Source organism: Pipra filicauda, unplaced genomic scaffold, assembly GCF_003945595.2.
Source record: "Pipra filicauda isolate LSUMZ 115617 unplaced genomic scaffold, ASM394559v2 scaffold392_size659746_pilon, whole genome shotgun sequence".
NCBI lineage: Eukaryota > Metazoa > Chordata > Aves > Passeriformes > Pipridae > Pipra > Pipra filicauda.
In genome coordinates this window covers 329,655-343,691 of record NW_024104523.1, presented here as the reverse complement: position 1 = coordinate 343,691, position 14,037 = coordinate 329,655, and the positions used below count along the sequence as shown (strand labels likewise).

The 14,037-nt window shown below is 43.0% G+C and overlaps 1 protein-coding gene across 4 annotated transcripts in view; it reads left to right on the top strand.

Moving 5' to 3' along the window:
- KIFAP3 (kinesin associated protein 3) overlaps nucleotides 1-14,037 on the top strand; it is a 66,386-nt gene that overhangs the window by 50,403 nt on the left and 1,946 nt on the right. Inside the window, exon 20 of one of the 4 annotated variants that reach the window (XM_027715565.2) lies at nucleotides 12,586-12,759. The exons of 2 other annotated variants lie outside the window; for them this stretch is intronic. In XM_027715565.2, the coding sequence (XP_027571366.1) occupies nucleotides 12,586-12,652 (67 nt within the window). In that variant the 3' untranslated portion in view covers nucleotides 12,653-12,759. Of the gene's footprint in view, nucleotides 1-9,545; nucleotides 9,571-12,585; nucleotides 12,760-14,037 lie in introns of those variants that run through there. One more of the 4 variants, XM_039385078.1, reaches the window with a different exon arrangement.

Sequence of the window (14,037 nt, the reverse complement as noted above, 5' to 3'; positions counted from 1 at the left end):
GTGCTAGTTCTGACACAGCTCCAGGGCAGCCTCTGCCACTGCAATTCCAGCAGGGTACATTTGGGAAAATTCAGGGGGATTGGAGCAGCGGTTCTATCCAAAGGTGCAATTGCTGAAGTGTTTGACTCTCCTGTAATCCAGTAGGGATATCACAACCATCCCCTGTGGAGTCCCTGTTCCAGGAGACACTGGACCTACATACCTAGACCTGCTGCACAGTCTTAGGCAGATAGGGAAGTGCTTTGTTAAAGCTGAGTAAAAGAGGAGTTTAAAAAAGTTAAACTGTGTATAGGCATCTGCATTCACTGGGTACCACACTGGGGCTGTTCTCCCTCCTAAGTTCTTAAGAGGGAAACATGAAGTAACAGTAGAACATCTGTTGATCCGGGGAATTAGGTGGAGTACCTTAGAAGCTGTTTTTCAAAGACATTGCCTTCCCTTCACAGGGTTTCTTGGACTTTCCTTTGAAACCTGGAGTAGTTACTCTCAGGAGTTGGGAATGCCACCTCACAGGATCAATTCCTGCACTGTGAAGTACAGAACAACTTTGAAGGGAATTGTAAAAATATCTAGCCCTGAATTCATTTTGTAGATTTGCTTGCATGCTTGCTACTCTGGACATGTCCACATCCTGATAACTGTTGTTTCTGTTACTTGTCATCATGAAGGAGAAGCAGCACATAAGTGAAGACCTGGAAAGTTGCCATTTTTTTAATACTGCCGCCCTAATTTTAGCAACCCAAGGCACTGTCAGAAATAGAAATGCTTTGTTTCTGATAGTTTATCTTGTGTGTTTTATGAAGAATTTTAGTTTACAGCTCTTATTTCTGAGCTATATTCTTATTGGAGTTGTACTGTTATGTATGATGCCTATAAATAGAATTATTTCAGGACCTAACATACACAGAAGCGGTGATAAAATCCATAAACAGCGTCTCTTGTTTTCCTCAAAGGTTTGGAGCAGAATGCAAACAGATCGTAAGGTATGTTTTCCATTCAGCAGAAAATACGTGGCTGAGAAGGTTGTTTTGACAGCTTGTATCCAGGTTTTTTTCATTGGCTAGGAAAAGACTTTTGTGATTAGATTACCAGCTTTGAATCATCTTACTGTCTCTCAGAAGCAGATGGGCATTAGGCATATATTTGAAATTTTCATCTGTTATTAAAATCTGCATTCAAGGCTCCTGGTTCTGATAACTCTTAATACTGAGTGAAAGTTTTATGATTGTGGCAAACAAAAAATCCCTCACCTTTGGCTGATGTGATGACAGCTTAGTGTCTGAGCCGCAGGGGATAAAGACCAGCTGAAAGAAGTCTTCAAGAATCCACGGTCATTTATCAAATTTTAATCACCTTCTGGAGACTAATTACTCTCTTAAGACACAAACATAATAGTGATGGCTAAATATCTTATAATAGAGATAGCCACAGTATTTTTCTTGCCCTTTGGGGAAGAGACCACTTTTTAACCTTTCCCGGCTATAACTGGTACAAACTTTGAGTGCAAAAATCAATTTTTGGTTAATAGCTTCATCAGAGTTCTCAAATGTTCTCAGTCTATAGCTTTGAAAAGGTTAATAGTCAGGAATGCTACAGCCAGCCAGAACTTTTTTTTCTTCCCAAGGAAGTTTTCTCCAGTACAGGATCCTTTAACCTCGTTATAAAATGTAGCAGAGCTGCCATTGCACAATCCCCGTTTTCACTGAGACAAGGTATTTCTGTGTGTGCTCACATCTCTTCTCAACAGACATGTGACTGGAGCTTCTTCCCAGGAAGCAGTGAGGTTTGGCATGTCAAACACAACCAGTTTTATGGGGTGACTGTCTGTCTCTCTCCTTGGTGGAACATCTTTCCTTCTGCTTGGATTTACAGCCCAAAACTTTAACTGCATTTTTTCTTTTTGCCATGGCAGGTCATTGTGATACTTTGTGAGCTCAGTGTCTGGAGCCAGGCCCTTGCAGGCTGCTCTGCACTGGCTTCAGTGGAGCTGTGGCTGATGTTGCCAAGTGCCAACGTGCACAGCCAAGCTGTGGTGTCTTAAGTTGATGGAAACCACAGTGTTGTGGGATGCAGTAACTTAATACCTGGCCTTAGGTCCTGGTGGGAGCACAGGGAAGACTGTTACTGTGACTTAGCTTGTCTCTAGCTGAGCTAACCACATGTAATGTCTGCATGTGCTAAAAGTCCACACTGAATGGCAGGAATGGTCATATCTACAGGCTTTTTTTGTTTGGATACCCTGATGAAAATCAGATGGGAATTGTCATGGAAGAACAACTGAGGTCTGTAGCCTTCCATTCCTGTTGATTCCTGTGGTGTGATGGTAACTCTCAGTCGTGAGTCACAGCTGAACAGCTCAGGTCCAGGTCAGGTCCAGGAACTGCATCAGGTGCTGGCAAATGTGAACTTTGTGAATGATTAGCAGAATGTTTTGAAGTCCTGTGACATGTAAGTTACATCCTGCAATGACATTTATAGCTATATTCTGTATAGATTATAACTCAAATGTAACTCATCCTCAGTTACATTTGCTGAAGGAAAGGACTGGAGGAGTTGGTGAGCCTGCTAGGGAGTGTCTCATCCATCTTGTATTTTCAGTAACATTCAGCACAGTTTATTTAGAAGTTGAAACATTCCCTTCCCAGCCTTTCAGGATGTAAGTGCCATCTTGCAGGCTGTCTCTGAAGGTGAAAACTAGTCCATTAGCAGAGAGTAGCAATGAGCTGCCTCAGGCCACCCTTCACAGCCATCAGTGGCAGAAGAAACTGTTTCATGGTCCTCAGAAAGATTAGTGTAGATGTTCTCATGTGGAGTCTATGCTGCAGTAGAATTGAGACTACCCACATGTCTCTGTCCTCCTCATTTGAACAAAGGCAGTAGTATTTTCCTGTCTTAGAGGTGACATGTAGTGAGTATAAAATCTTTTAATGGAAAGAAAAGCGATTAGAGTGTAAATTAATGTTACAATATGATTCTACTTTCAGCTGTTTTACCACAGTGATGTTTCTACCAGCTCTGTGCATTGCTTTTTCTTTTCCATAATTAAACTTTATTTTAAAAACAATACCCAACTTGTTCACCTTTGCAATATGTTCAGCAGAGTTGTACTCAGCTTCTGCCATTTGGACACTATTTAATTTGCATTTCCCAGGAGAATCGAATTAGGTTTTATTAGTAAATTGGGCCTATAACTTTGTAGGCAGGTTTTATTAGTTTATCACACATCAGTATTAGCAAATTGTAAATCCCACTGAAACAAATTCAAAAAGGCCTTAAAGAAAAGCTCAGAACCAATGAAGTTCCTGGACACAAATAAGGGAGTTTATTTTGGTTGTTTTGTGTCTTTTTTTTTCTTTTTTTTTTTTTTTAATCCCACAAAGCACCTTTCTTATCATACTCTGTTGTCTTAACTGCCTCCATGTTTAGTTTTATAAAAGTTAAACTGAACATGATCAGGAAAGTTTCACTAATTGTATAGTAAGGATCTATATGGCTTGAGATAAAGCACCCTGGGAAACAGGAAGGGAAGTTTCCTTTTGTGCCCCAGTGCCTTTACAGGTGGTACATATGCTGGAATTGAGATCTTGCAACTAGAAGACAGTAATAAGAAAGTGGGAACTGCTGCCTTTAGGAGCGTTTCGGACACAGTCTGGGATGAGCTTATTCAAAGCCTTCACTTGATTGCTTCAGGTCCTGCCTGGATCATGGCTTAAGACAAAATTCACTGTGTAGTTGTTCTCCTTCAATACTGCAGTTTGGGAGAGGTGCTTCCAGAACAGGAGTGCTTCATCAGTAAGAGCTTTTGAATGGGAGCTTGAATTTCTTTGTGTCTTACAATAATTTGTTTTTCTTTGTCCTTTTCCCATTTTTTGGGGGTAGTGATCGTATCCCTGCTAGCTGCTGCTTGATTGGTTTTTTCACACTGTCTTCTCAAAGCCTTGTTTATAGAAATACTGCAACCTGCCCATGCTGTAATCCAGTTTAGGTGTCACTGATGTGCATCTCACCAAATTCGGCTGTTCCTATGTGGACTGTTCCTGTAGCATTTTTGAAGACCGGGAGTCTGATTATTCCAGAGGGCTAAGATTTTTTGCTCTGTGGCCCATATTGACCAATGAGATTTTTTTCTGGAATTTGGAGTTCTGTGCATACTGCACCAGTGAAGGATTAGGGCCCAGCACTGCCTGTAACTGGGGAATATCCCTACCAGGAACATACTATTCATATCTAATGTTCAATTTACAGCAACTTTTTAATGTGCTTGGGTGCTTATTTGTTGTCATTGTTCTTAGCCAGTATGAGGAGAAGCTCCCAAGCAGCTCTCTGTGTATGCCCCCCCCAGTGCAGCACACAGTCCTTGCCCCAAGGAGCTGATAGTCAAGGCAGGCAGGGAACCAAAGGTGAGGAGAAGGGAAAGTCAGGTGCCAGAGCAGAGCAGGGCACTCGAGTGCTCCCTCAGTGCCCCGGTGACCAGACCACACCACCTCGCCAAGGTGTGTGGTCTGGAGTTGGGAAGGATCGTGTTGCACTTGTTTCATTTACTGTAAGAGTAGTTTAATTGCTCCCAACAATTGCACCAGTATGCTGAGAGATGAAATGGCTTGCTGGGGAGTATTTTAAAGGTGCAGTTTTTTTCAGCAAGTTGCAGATGCCGTTTGGGAAGAGAGTTAGTGCTGAGGTTTTAATGCGCTTCAGCTCTTTTGGAATACAGGATACTTGGGCCTCTTTCACTTGCAGTTGCCTCTTTTACATTTCTTTAGTTGCTTTTTATTTTACTGTATTCCACCTGCAGTTGGCCTCATTTAACCATCGTGGTTTAGGTGACTATTAAGAATTTTAAAAGAATACCAAAATGCTGTGGCAGTTAGCTCAAGTCCTTTGGAATGTCTTACCAAAAAATCCCCCAAACCTGGCTCTGTCTCTTCTGAAATGTAACATTAATTAATTCCCACGTTCTGTCTGCTGCTCTTAGTCCCTCCAGATGTGCTACTAGGAATAGACTGGCTCCCTGGTTACAAGCCATCTGGGCTCTGTAAACTGATTTGCACTTATATTAAACAATAAGTGAACAGAATGCGGAAGAGTTATTAAAGCAAATGTACATTGCTTATAAATCTCAAAGTAAAATATTAAAATGTAGTAAAGGGGAATGGAATGTGCAAATGAAGACCTGCTTGTTTTTAATGAGTTTAGCTGTGACCTTCTCGATTTCAACTAAAAGAAAAGAATTTTATTTTTCTCTTTAAAAAAATTTAAAAAAAAAGAAAAAGAAACTATAAAACTGCTTACAGAAGTATCTGAGACAAAAACAAGGAAATATAATGTTCTAAACTTGACTGGTCCAAACCACTCAAGCTGCTGTGACAGCTCATAAAACTGAGAGTAGTTTTTAACTGGACTCTGTTTTACATTGCCAGAGTGAATTTTCCTTGCAGGAAGTAGCCAGAAGGTTTATTTAGTTTCCAGACTGCTGCTTTGATCTTTCCATTCTGTCACTTCTCAGGTTACATAGCCCTTTTTCACTGCAGTAAATCTGCAACAGTTAATGAGAATAAAATTTCCTCCTTCTCACTGATCGCATGCTGTTAAATGCCAAACCACAGCCAGCAGCATATTTGCAGAATTCGGCTGCACTGTACAAAAACAGCACAATCAGTTTAATCTTGTTGGTTTTGTAATTCATTTTATTGAGCTTTTCTTTTTCAAGTGACCTATTTTATCAAGACAAGTGGTTGCAGGGCCAGATCTGGAAGAAAGATTTAAAACTGCAATAAAGTGAAGGGTGTTTTGTATGCTGGGTATAAGCATGGTCACAGGATTCAAAATTAAACCTACAATGAGGAGTTTTAAAAAAGTCCCATATATCAGTGGGAGATTTCTTGTGGTTATTATCTGAACTGAACATGTGCTGTGAACAAGTCTCTAGCATAAAAATTAATATATCAAATTAATTTCTTTGCCAAATACTTCAAATTGTTTTGATTCTAAAATCTTATTCTGATTCTGCATTTATCAGTTTCAGCCATGCAACCCCAGTGACTGAACCACCCTTTCTCTTCCCTCTGGAAAACAAGACGATGTTTTTATAACCATGAGATTTAAAAAAATAATAAATAAGTTTACAGAGTTTATTTGCCTTTTGGGTTTTGAGCTTTGTAAGGTTTGTTGTTTTGTTGTTTTTTTTTTAAGACTCCCTGGCCAACCTTATGGTCTTGAAACATTATTCATTCATTTAATTAAAATTGATTTTTTTTTTTGGCATAATAATGCTACCCCAAGGTATAGATCTCCCAAGAAAATGTTCCTTGTTTGTATTTGTATCTGCCTTGTTTATCCAGTGTTATCCCTAAGAAAAAAAGCCAGTATGAGACTTTCCTTCTTTGTTTACATAAAATCATTGCTGATTTGGGATAAATTTTGACAAAATTTCACTAGGGCCCTGTGTTGATAAACAAAAGTGGTTGAAATCTGGATGATCATCCGTGGTGGTAAAAAATATTTAAAGTTTATTCATGAGTAATAATGCTCTGCCTGCATTTGCCGTGTGCGCTCGAGCGAGCATTGCAAATCCCCCAGCCATGGTAACTTTCAGAGAAGGCTTTGAAAGCTTTTATTGGCTGCAGCTGGAAGGCAGAGCAGAACAGATTTTTTGACTCTGCCTCCCTCCAGCATCTGGATTATCATCCCCACTGAGTTGCCCAGTTCTTAGTGCTGTCTCTCACAGGCAGCATGACTGTCGCTGTGGCTTCTCCGGGCATTAGTGCACAGAGGGAACTTTTTGTGTCGAAGCACAGAGCTGAGTGGCAGTGCTTGGGCTTGAGGAGTTTGTATAAATATAAATAAAGGGATTAATTCTCCAGCTACGAGCCCTTCACTGCAGGGCACAAAACAGTTGCATTTTTGTTTCATCTGCTTTTTCCAGAGTACATTTTCACAGTGACCTGCTCTGTAATGTAGCACAGAAACCAAGAAACACTTCCCCTGTGGAAATGGGAAGGCTAGTGGAAGGCATGGACCAGATCCCAAGCTGATCTCACCGGTGGCACCAGTCATCTTTAGGAAGTGGCCCCTTCAGGATCCTATTCTGCTCAAACTGTTGCCTGAAGCTTCTTAGTACACAATCTAACACTGAGCTTGCTGGGGAGGCTTCAAACCTTTCCAAGCCAGACCTATTGCTAGTGTAGATTAAGGCAATGTACTCTTCAGTTTATGGAGTTGACAGATACACTTTGGACTGTGCAAGGAGAGAGGGGGAGGAAAGGACATCTTCCTTTTTATTGCCTGCTCCTCAGGGCTTTTTAATTTGTTTGAGTTCTTAATTAATTTTTAAGAAATGGATGTATCTAATCAGTGGGTTTGGCCAGTTGTTGAGCCAAGAGCACAGAAGATGTTTCTGTCAGGCTTATAATGGAAAGCCAGAGCCCTTGTTTCTGTTCCAGCTCTGACTGTGCACTTGACCTTTTAACAAATCCTGTAGAGAATAGCTGATAAACTCCCTGTCCATGTGGCAGGGCTGTGAGCCTGGCTGAAGGAATGCTGCAGGAGCTATCCTGATGCCCTGCAAAGAGACAAGATGGCTCTACGAAACAACTGGAGTCTTTGAGCTGCTGTTTTGCCCCCTTGCTATACTGTGGATTGGTTGCTTTTCTAACAGGGCAGAAATAGCCTTTTTTTTTTTCCTAAGGAGTTTTACAGAATAAGCAAAAGTCTTTTCTGTCTGTGTCAGTCTAATTAGAGCCTTCTTGTTACTGTAGTTTGTCATTTGGCTGTCTTTAATGTCTGGAGTGTTTTCTCTTCCAATACTCCAATGGGAAGCTGAGGTCATGGAGAAAAGGCGCAGCTTGTCCAGGATCACACAGCAGGTAACTACCAGAGCAGGAACCCCAGCCTGCAGCCCAGGCTGCATTCACAGAGCAGGGATGGCAAGGCTGCAGCTCCCAAGCAAGGCTCCACTGAATTTGGCTGAGCAAGGTCATTTGGCTTTGGTTCGGTGCTTTCTTACTATTCAGTTTGGAAATTTTTTTTATTTTAAATGTTTCCCTCCCCCAGTGGATTTTGGCGTGGTTATTGCTTGGTGCATAGCTGGAGCCTGACACAGAAGACACAGTGCTCGTTTCTCCACCATTGTCAGCTTTGCGTTTGTTTATAATTAAATGGGAAAAACAGCAGTATTGTGCTGAGCTACAACTGGGCACCAAGTCCAGAAGCAATTGGAAACTTTAAGTCATTAAGTGCACTGAAGAAAGCTGGATCACATGGAAGGAAAGACATGATCAAAGCTGTATCATGATGCACAAGGGAGCTAAAGTATTGCACAGGTTAACTTGGACACTTGTGAGCAAATACATCATTACTGGTTAAGGAACATTAATATTCAATGCTAATGTAGAGATGGACTTGGTACTTGATGCAGTGTGCACAGTCACTGTCTCTGCCTCAAAACTTCCCTCCTGCTTGAGGGCTAGAAAGCATGGAAAAAAGGCTTCACAGATACGGAAGAAAAAGTTGGGGCCATTAGAGGCAGAATTTAAGAGACTTGTGGTTTATAGTTTAACGTCATTACCAGTAGTGGGAGAATCTACGGTTACAGGACGTTATATAAAGAAACATTGTTTTTTCCTAAGGCTTCCTCGGTTGTATGCTTTCTCCATAACCCATGGTTTGTGCTCTTACTCTGAAGCACAGAAAATTTATGGTCAGTGAAGGAAAACCAGAGGTAGCTGGCACATAGGAGTAAATAGGATTATCTTCTTGATTGCTAGACTCTAAGGAAGGGAAAAAGCAATGGGCCTTGTGCCCCTTTGTGATGCCCTCTGCTCTTTCATGATGGGTGGTAGGAGAATGGGATCCCATCCAGTGCTTAGCTGACAGGGAATATCAGCAGACAGGCCACAGAGTTCGTGGGCTTCACAGGCTCTGAGCCTTGGCTTAGGTGTGGTGGTTCACTGGTACCTGCAAAAGATACCATCTCCTTACCTAAAGATACCATTAGAAGCTGGAGGGGTGTGTGTGTTCTGTGGAATTAAAACCCATTTCCTGCCTCCTGTGCTTGGATGCACGTGGTGCCTGAATCCTCACTGTCTGATGGGTCGAGGCCTGGGTGCCCCCAGCTCCCCTGCTTTTCTGTACCCTGCTCTCTGTGCAGGGGAAACCTGTGGATGGAGGGAGGGAGCTGCAGCCTTTACTAACGAGCTCATTGGGCTGGCAGGACTCTGTCACATCCCATACATGATTACACTGCCCTGCGCTGCAGTCCTTGTCTCAGACCTGCACTCCAGCACCTCTCATCAACACTTCAAAAACAAGCAAACAAAACCACCCACTGAGATGAGAGAAAAAATATGGACTTTGCTGCTGGCAAACCCCTGTGTCTCTTGTTGACAAGTATAATCAATAAACTGCATCTCATTTGTACAGATTATAATGCTGTGCTTGTCTGGAGATTAGAGACTGGAGTGCCACTCCTATGGCTCAGGCACCTCCTGAGGGAAAAATATAGCCTTCAGTATTCATCTCAATGTAATGTCTTTTTGTCTGTTATACAGGGAAGCTTGAGACAGCATTGTGGAATACGGGGGTTTATGGCATGGGAGTTTATAAGAGAACGCAGGACGGTAACTGTATGGTACCAACAATGCTGTCACACGTGAGTAGATTCACAGAAGGGAAACTTTAGGACTTCAAGGATGCGCTGCATGAAGTTCTGAATGCCTGGGATGAGGTGGGGGATGACTTGAGAGTGAAGACAGTGCTTTTTAGGCACAATAATACCTGGTGTATAGAGGGAGAAGGTAGAGAGGAAACAGAGAGGTTGCTATGAACTGTACTTATATCAGGTTTCTGAAAGATGCTCAGAAACCAGAGATGGTTCAACCCCCATTCTCTGATACTCAGGAGGAGTTTTGAAAAGCTGCAGGTGTGATCAGTGGCAGGAGGAAGAGTGCCATGTGTGTCAGCAGGGGCTGCCTGTTTACACCTGCACATAAACCCTCTCAGCAGCTCATTGGAGCACCAGAACTTTGGGTGGGATTCCTTCATTTGGACTTGGTAGAGTTGCTGATGAGGTGAAAGCTGCAAGTAATGTTTGGTCGGTCTTAGCAAGGTTAGAAGATCTAGGGAAGTATAAATTTACAGATTTTTTTTTTAATTTAAAATAGATTTTATTGTTAATAAAATTATAAAGCTTATAACCCTGGTAAGTAGCTGAGAGCCTCTGAGCTGTCAGTTATTGTTGATGCACAGTAAGGAGGGAGGATTGACAGGGTTTTATAACAGGTTTAGGATGAAAAGAAATGTAGCTGAAACCTTAGGTCCGGTGGAAGCACTGTATGTGTTTAGCTTGAAGTTCATTTTCAGTGGGCAGTGATTCCAGGGTGCTTTAATTTGGGGCAGAAAAGGATGAAACTTTGGCCCTAAAGTGTGAGCTCCTAAATTGGTACTTCACCCTTGAAGGCTTTTCCTGGGCTGCCTTCACCTGCACGGGCAGTCCCAGTCTTTCACTGCACACTCTGGTACAATCATTGCCATAGTTGTTCATGCCTCTGACTGTACAGGCCTGCTTCCCAAACTGTTTTTTTGCTGAGATCGCTCCAAGATCCGTGGATCTTCCTTGGGGGGGGGGGGTTCAGTTGGACTTTAAAGGGTTACTCACGACCAAGAATTTCCTCAGTGATGCTGGACTTGCCTTTCTGAGGCCCTGCTTATGCCAGAGGATTTAGTACCTTGGAATTAGGATCCAGTTTTAGAGCACCCTGTCAGCACCAGCACAGGCACCAGTGTGAACACTGGTGTGGACAGGCTCAGGTGTCTGTGGCTCAGGAGAGCTCTGCGGTCACTCTGCACCCAGGCGCGCTAATGACCCAGTGAGACTGCTCAGAGCCTCTCCTCTGGTACCGTGCCCTGGGGAGCAGCACAGGTACCTGCAGGGAAACCCCAGCAGAGGATTCCTGGTGGAGTGCTCTCTGTGGGAGCCTGCCAAGTCTTCCAGACGTTCCGCAAAGCCTGTCTAGTCTCTGGGGCTCTGGGGGCAGGAGGGAGTTAAGGAAAGGAAGTATTTTGTGGGTACGGTGGGACACTGGCTGGCATTTCCTGTTGAGTGGAGGACACAATAGTTCTTTACATCTTAAATTATGTGAGAGCATCTAGGATCCTACATGGGCATATTAATTTGGATGTTATGAATCAGAGCAAGCATCAATAAGCAGAGCTGTTAAGAAATCTCTCCTCACTCATGCACATCAGGAACATTTTCCTCTTCAGCATGTGTTCTTCAGTTCCCCAGCAGTACAAGCAAATTGGAAAGTTCAGCTGTCATTTGGGGAAGGTCATAGATCACACTAGCAGCCTGAGTAATCCAAGAGGTTTTAAGTATCATAGCATTTAGTTTAAAGTGAAATTTGCTCTGACAGGGGCTGGCAGACCAATAGGAAAAAGAAATATTTGTGCTTGGAGAAGTGCATGTGTAGAGACCTCGAGTATAACTGATGGCTGGAAGTGATTTCAGTCTAAAAAAAACAAATCATTAAGAGAGTGCATAGGGGTAAAATACACAGTTCATATTTTAAAGGGTCTCAAAATGAACGAGCAACTGAGGTTAGCAGTACGTAGTAATTAGCTGGGCTGTTCACTGTTTAACTCCATCAGCCCCAGGCGTGGGGTGAGGTTTGCACAAGCACACGGTTGTGCTGTGCCCGTGGGTTGCAGGCGCGGATCTCTGTGCGCAGGCGCGCGATGCCGAGAGGCAGAACTGCCTGAAATCACTTGCACAGTGAGGCAACGGCTTAAGCCATTTATCTGAGGGGTTTGTTGTGGTGTTGTATGATCCACATCCAGTCTACACCTGCAGGGGTGCATGCACTTCTGCTAGGTACCAAAGTGAATAGGGAGGAGTATGGGGAGGAAAAAATACTAATTCTGGGATGCGTACTGTTGCCCTAAATGGCATAATTACATGTCCTTAACTTTTTAGGAAGACAGGCTGGTGCTTGCTCTGCTCAGCACTGAGTTTCCTGGTAGATGCTGTATCATAAGGCCAACAACACATTTTTCCTAGGAGCAGGTTTTGAACTCGATTGCTGGTATAAATTTGAGCACACATGGCACAAATCATGATCTCAGGCCAGTCGTTACCCAACAGTGTTTACAGCTGCAGAACTACCATCTCTCCTGGCTCTCCCCTTCTGCTGTTCTTGGCAGAAGGGGCAAGGATTCATCAGGACTTGGTTTTTAAACCCGTCTCCACCTTGGTGGGTTATGCCCTTGGCCTGCCAGCCTCCTGAGCGAGCCAGACTCTGGACTCAGTCTCCAGGCACGTGTTGGCTGTTTGGTTGTCCTACCCCTCCGTTATCTCCTGGGCTAAGGAGCCTTCCCTTCAACTATGACAGGCTCTGTGCTGCAGCCTGCCAGGGCAATCAGTCCCACAGGCAAAGCTGGTGTGCTTCAAGAGCACTAACATGTAAAAATGAAGCCAGTTTTTTTCAAGCATGGTCAAGCGTTCATTTACTTAAGAGAAATATTTAGATAGGAGAGAGTAGTGATTTGATCAAGGTGTTTTAATGTGATTTTCTGTTCCTTTTTTTTTTTTAGCTGTCCAAAGCAGTTATCAGCTGATCCATCTCTTCCAGTTTTCTTCAGGACACTAACATATGTCTGAACCATTTGGAAATAACTGATACTCCTCAAAGTTTAAACTCTAGGGATCTTTACCTAATTACTTACACGTTTATAAAAAAAAATATTAAAAAAATGATTTGCTGAGAATGTGATTGAAACCATATTTTCCCTGCTCTTGTTATCAATTTAAATACATTTAGAAGTTCTTTGAATAAGGATTACTGAGCTGGAAGTGGCTGGAAGAGCTCAGCCTCCAGCGATAGAGGCCCATTGCCACCATGTGGCTCAGGGCGTTATTACACCTCACCCCAAGAAGTCAGTGGTATTTTAGTTTGGGGTGTATAATGGAGGGACTAAAAGAAGCTCAGGACAGGTCTCCAACTCCTGTCTTTGTTGTGTGCCTCTCTGCCACAGTAAACCCGAGGATGGCTCCTTCTGTCTCTCCCGTGGGCCAAGGCATGTCCCCTACAAGCTTGACTTGCAGTCAGCAGCCTCAGGCACCCTCCCTCTCCTCACTCACTTAAACATCATTCCAGAATGAGCTTTTCAGTAGGGATCAGAAATGCAAAAAGCCCTTATTCTACCACACTAGTAATAAAAGCAACTTACCACAACTGACATTGTTATAGTCACAAAAAACAACATTGAAAGATAAACCCAGAAAAGCGTTTTCTGTTAAAATAGCTTTTCATTATAAATCAAATATAGATGTTTTAAGGATGTTTGGAAGACAACAATGGAATTCCTGAGTTTGAAGGTAGCCTTAAAGGGTTCTGCTTCTCTGCAGTGTTACACATGTAACTGGGAACTTGTAGAAACACAACAGAACCCGACCCTGCACTTCCAAATCCCACTACACCTTCTTTTAGTATGTTATTAACTCCTAGCACTGACAGGACCAAAAGAACTCCAAAAGAATTGATGTTTTACGGTAGTTCTTCAATTGGTTTGTTTTTTGAACTGCCAAAAATACTACTCATCTTTCTGCTTGTCCTTGTTGGCTTGCTTGGAAGAGCTTTGGGATCTCTGTGGAGACATGGGCCCCCAAGGGCAGCCCGTGCGAGGTCTGTCTGTCAGTCCTTTGCATTCTGGAAATCAGGAACAGGGAGGAGCAGGGACCGTTCTCTGGCTAAGGTGAGTTCACGGTTTGGGGTTTCTGGAGATAAGAGTGAAACACAAAGTAACAGGATTTCTCTTAATCCCCTCTTTCAAAGCTTCAAGCCTCATAATGAGAAAGCTGTTGTTTGCCAGGTACAAAGGAGGCAGCTGGGGAAGGTGCCTCAGAGGTCACCAGCTCATTTCCTAATGAGCTTGAAAAAGAGTAACAGGACTTCAGAGTGGATACAGGAAAGAACTGGTGGCCAGAGGCAGGTGTGGAGCCAGAGCAGTGCGTTCACAGAGCTTTGCACCACTGCAGGATACACC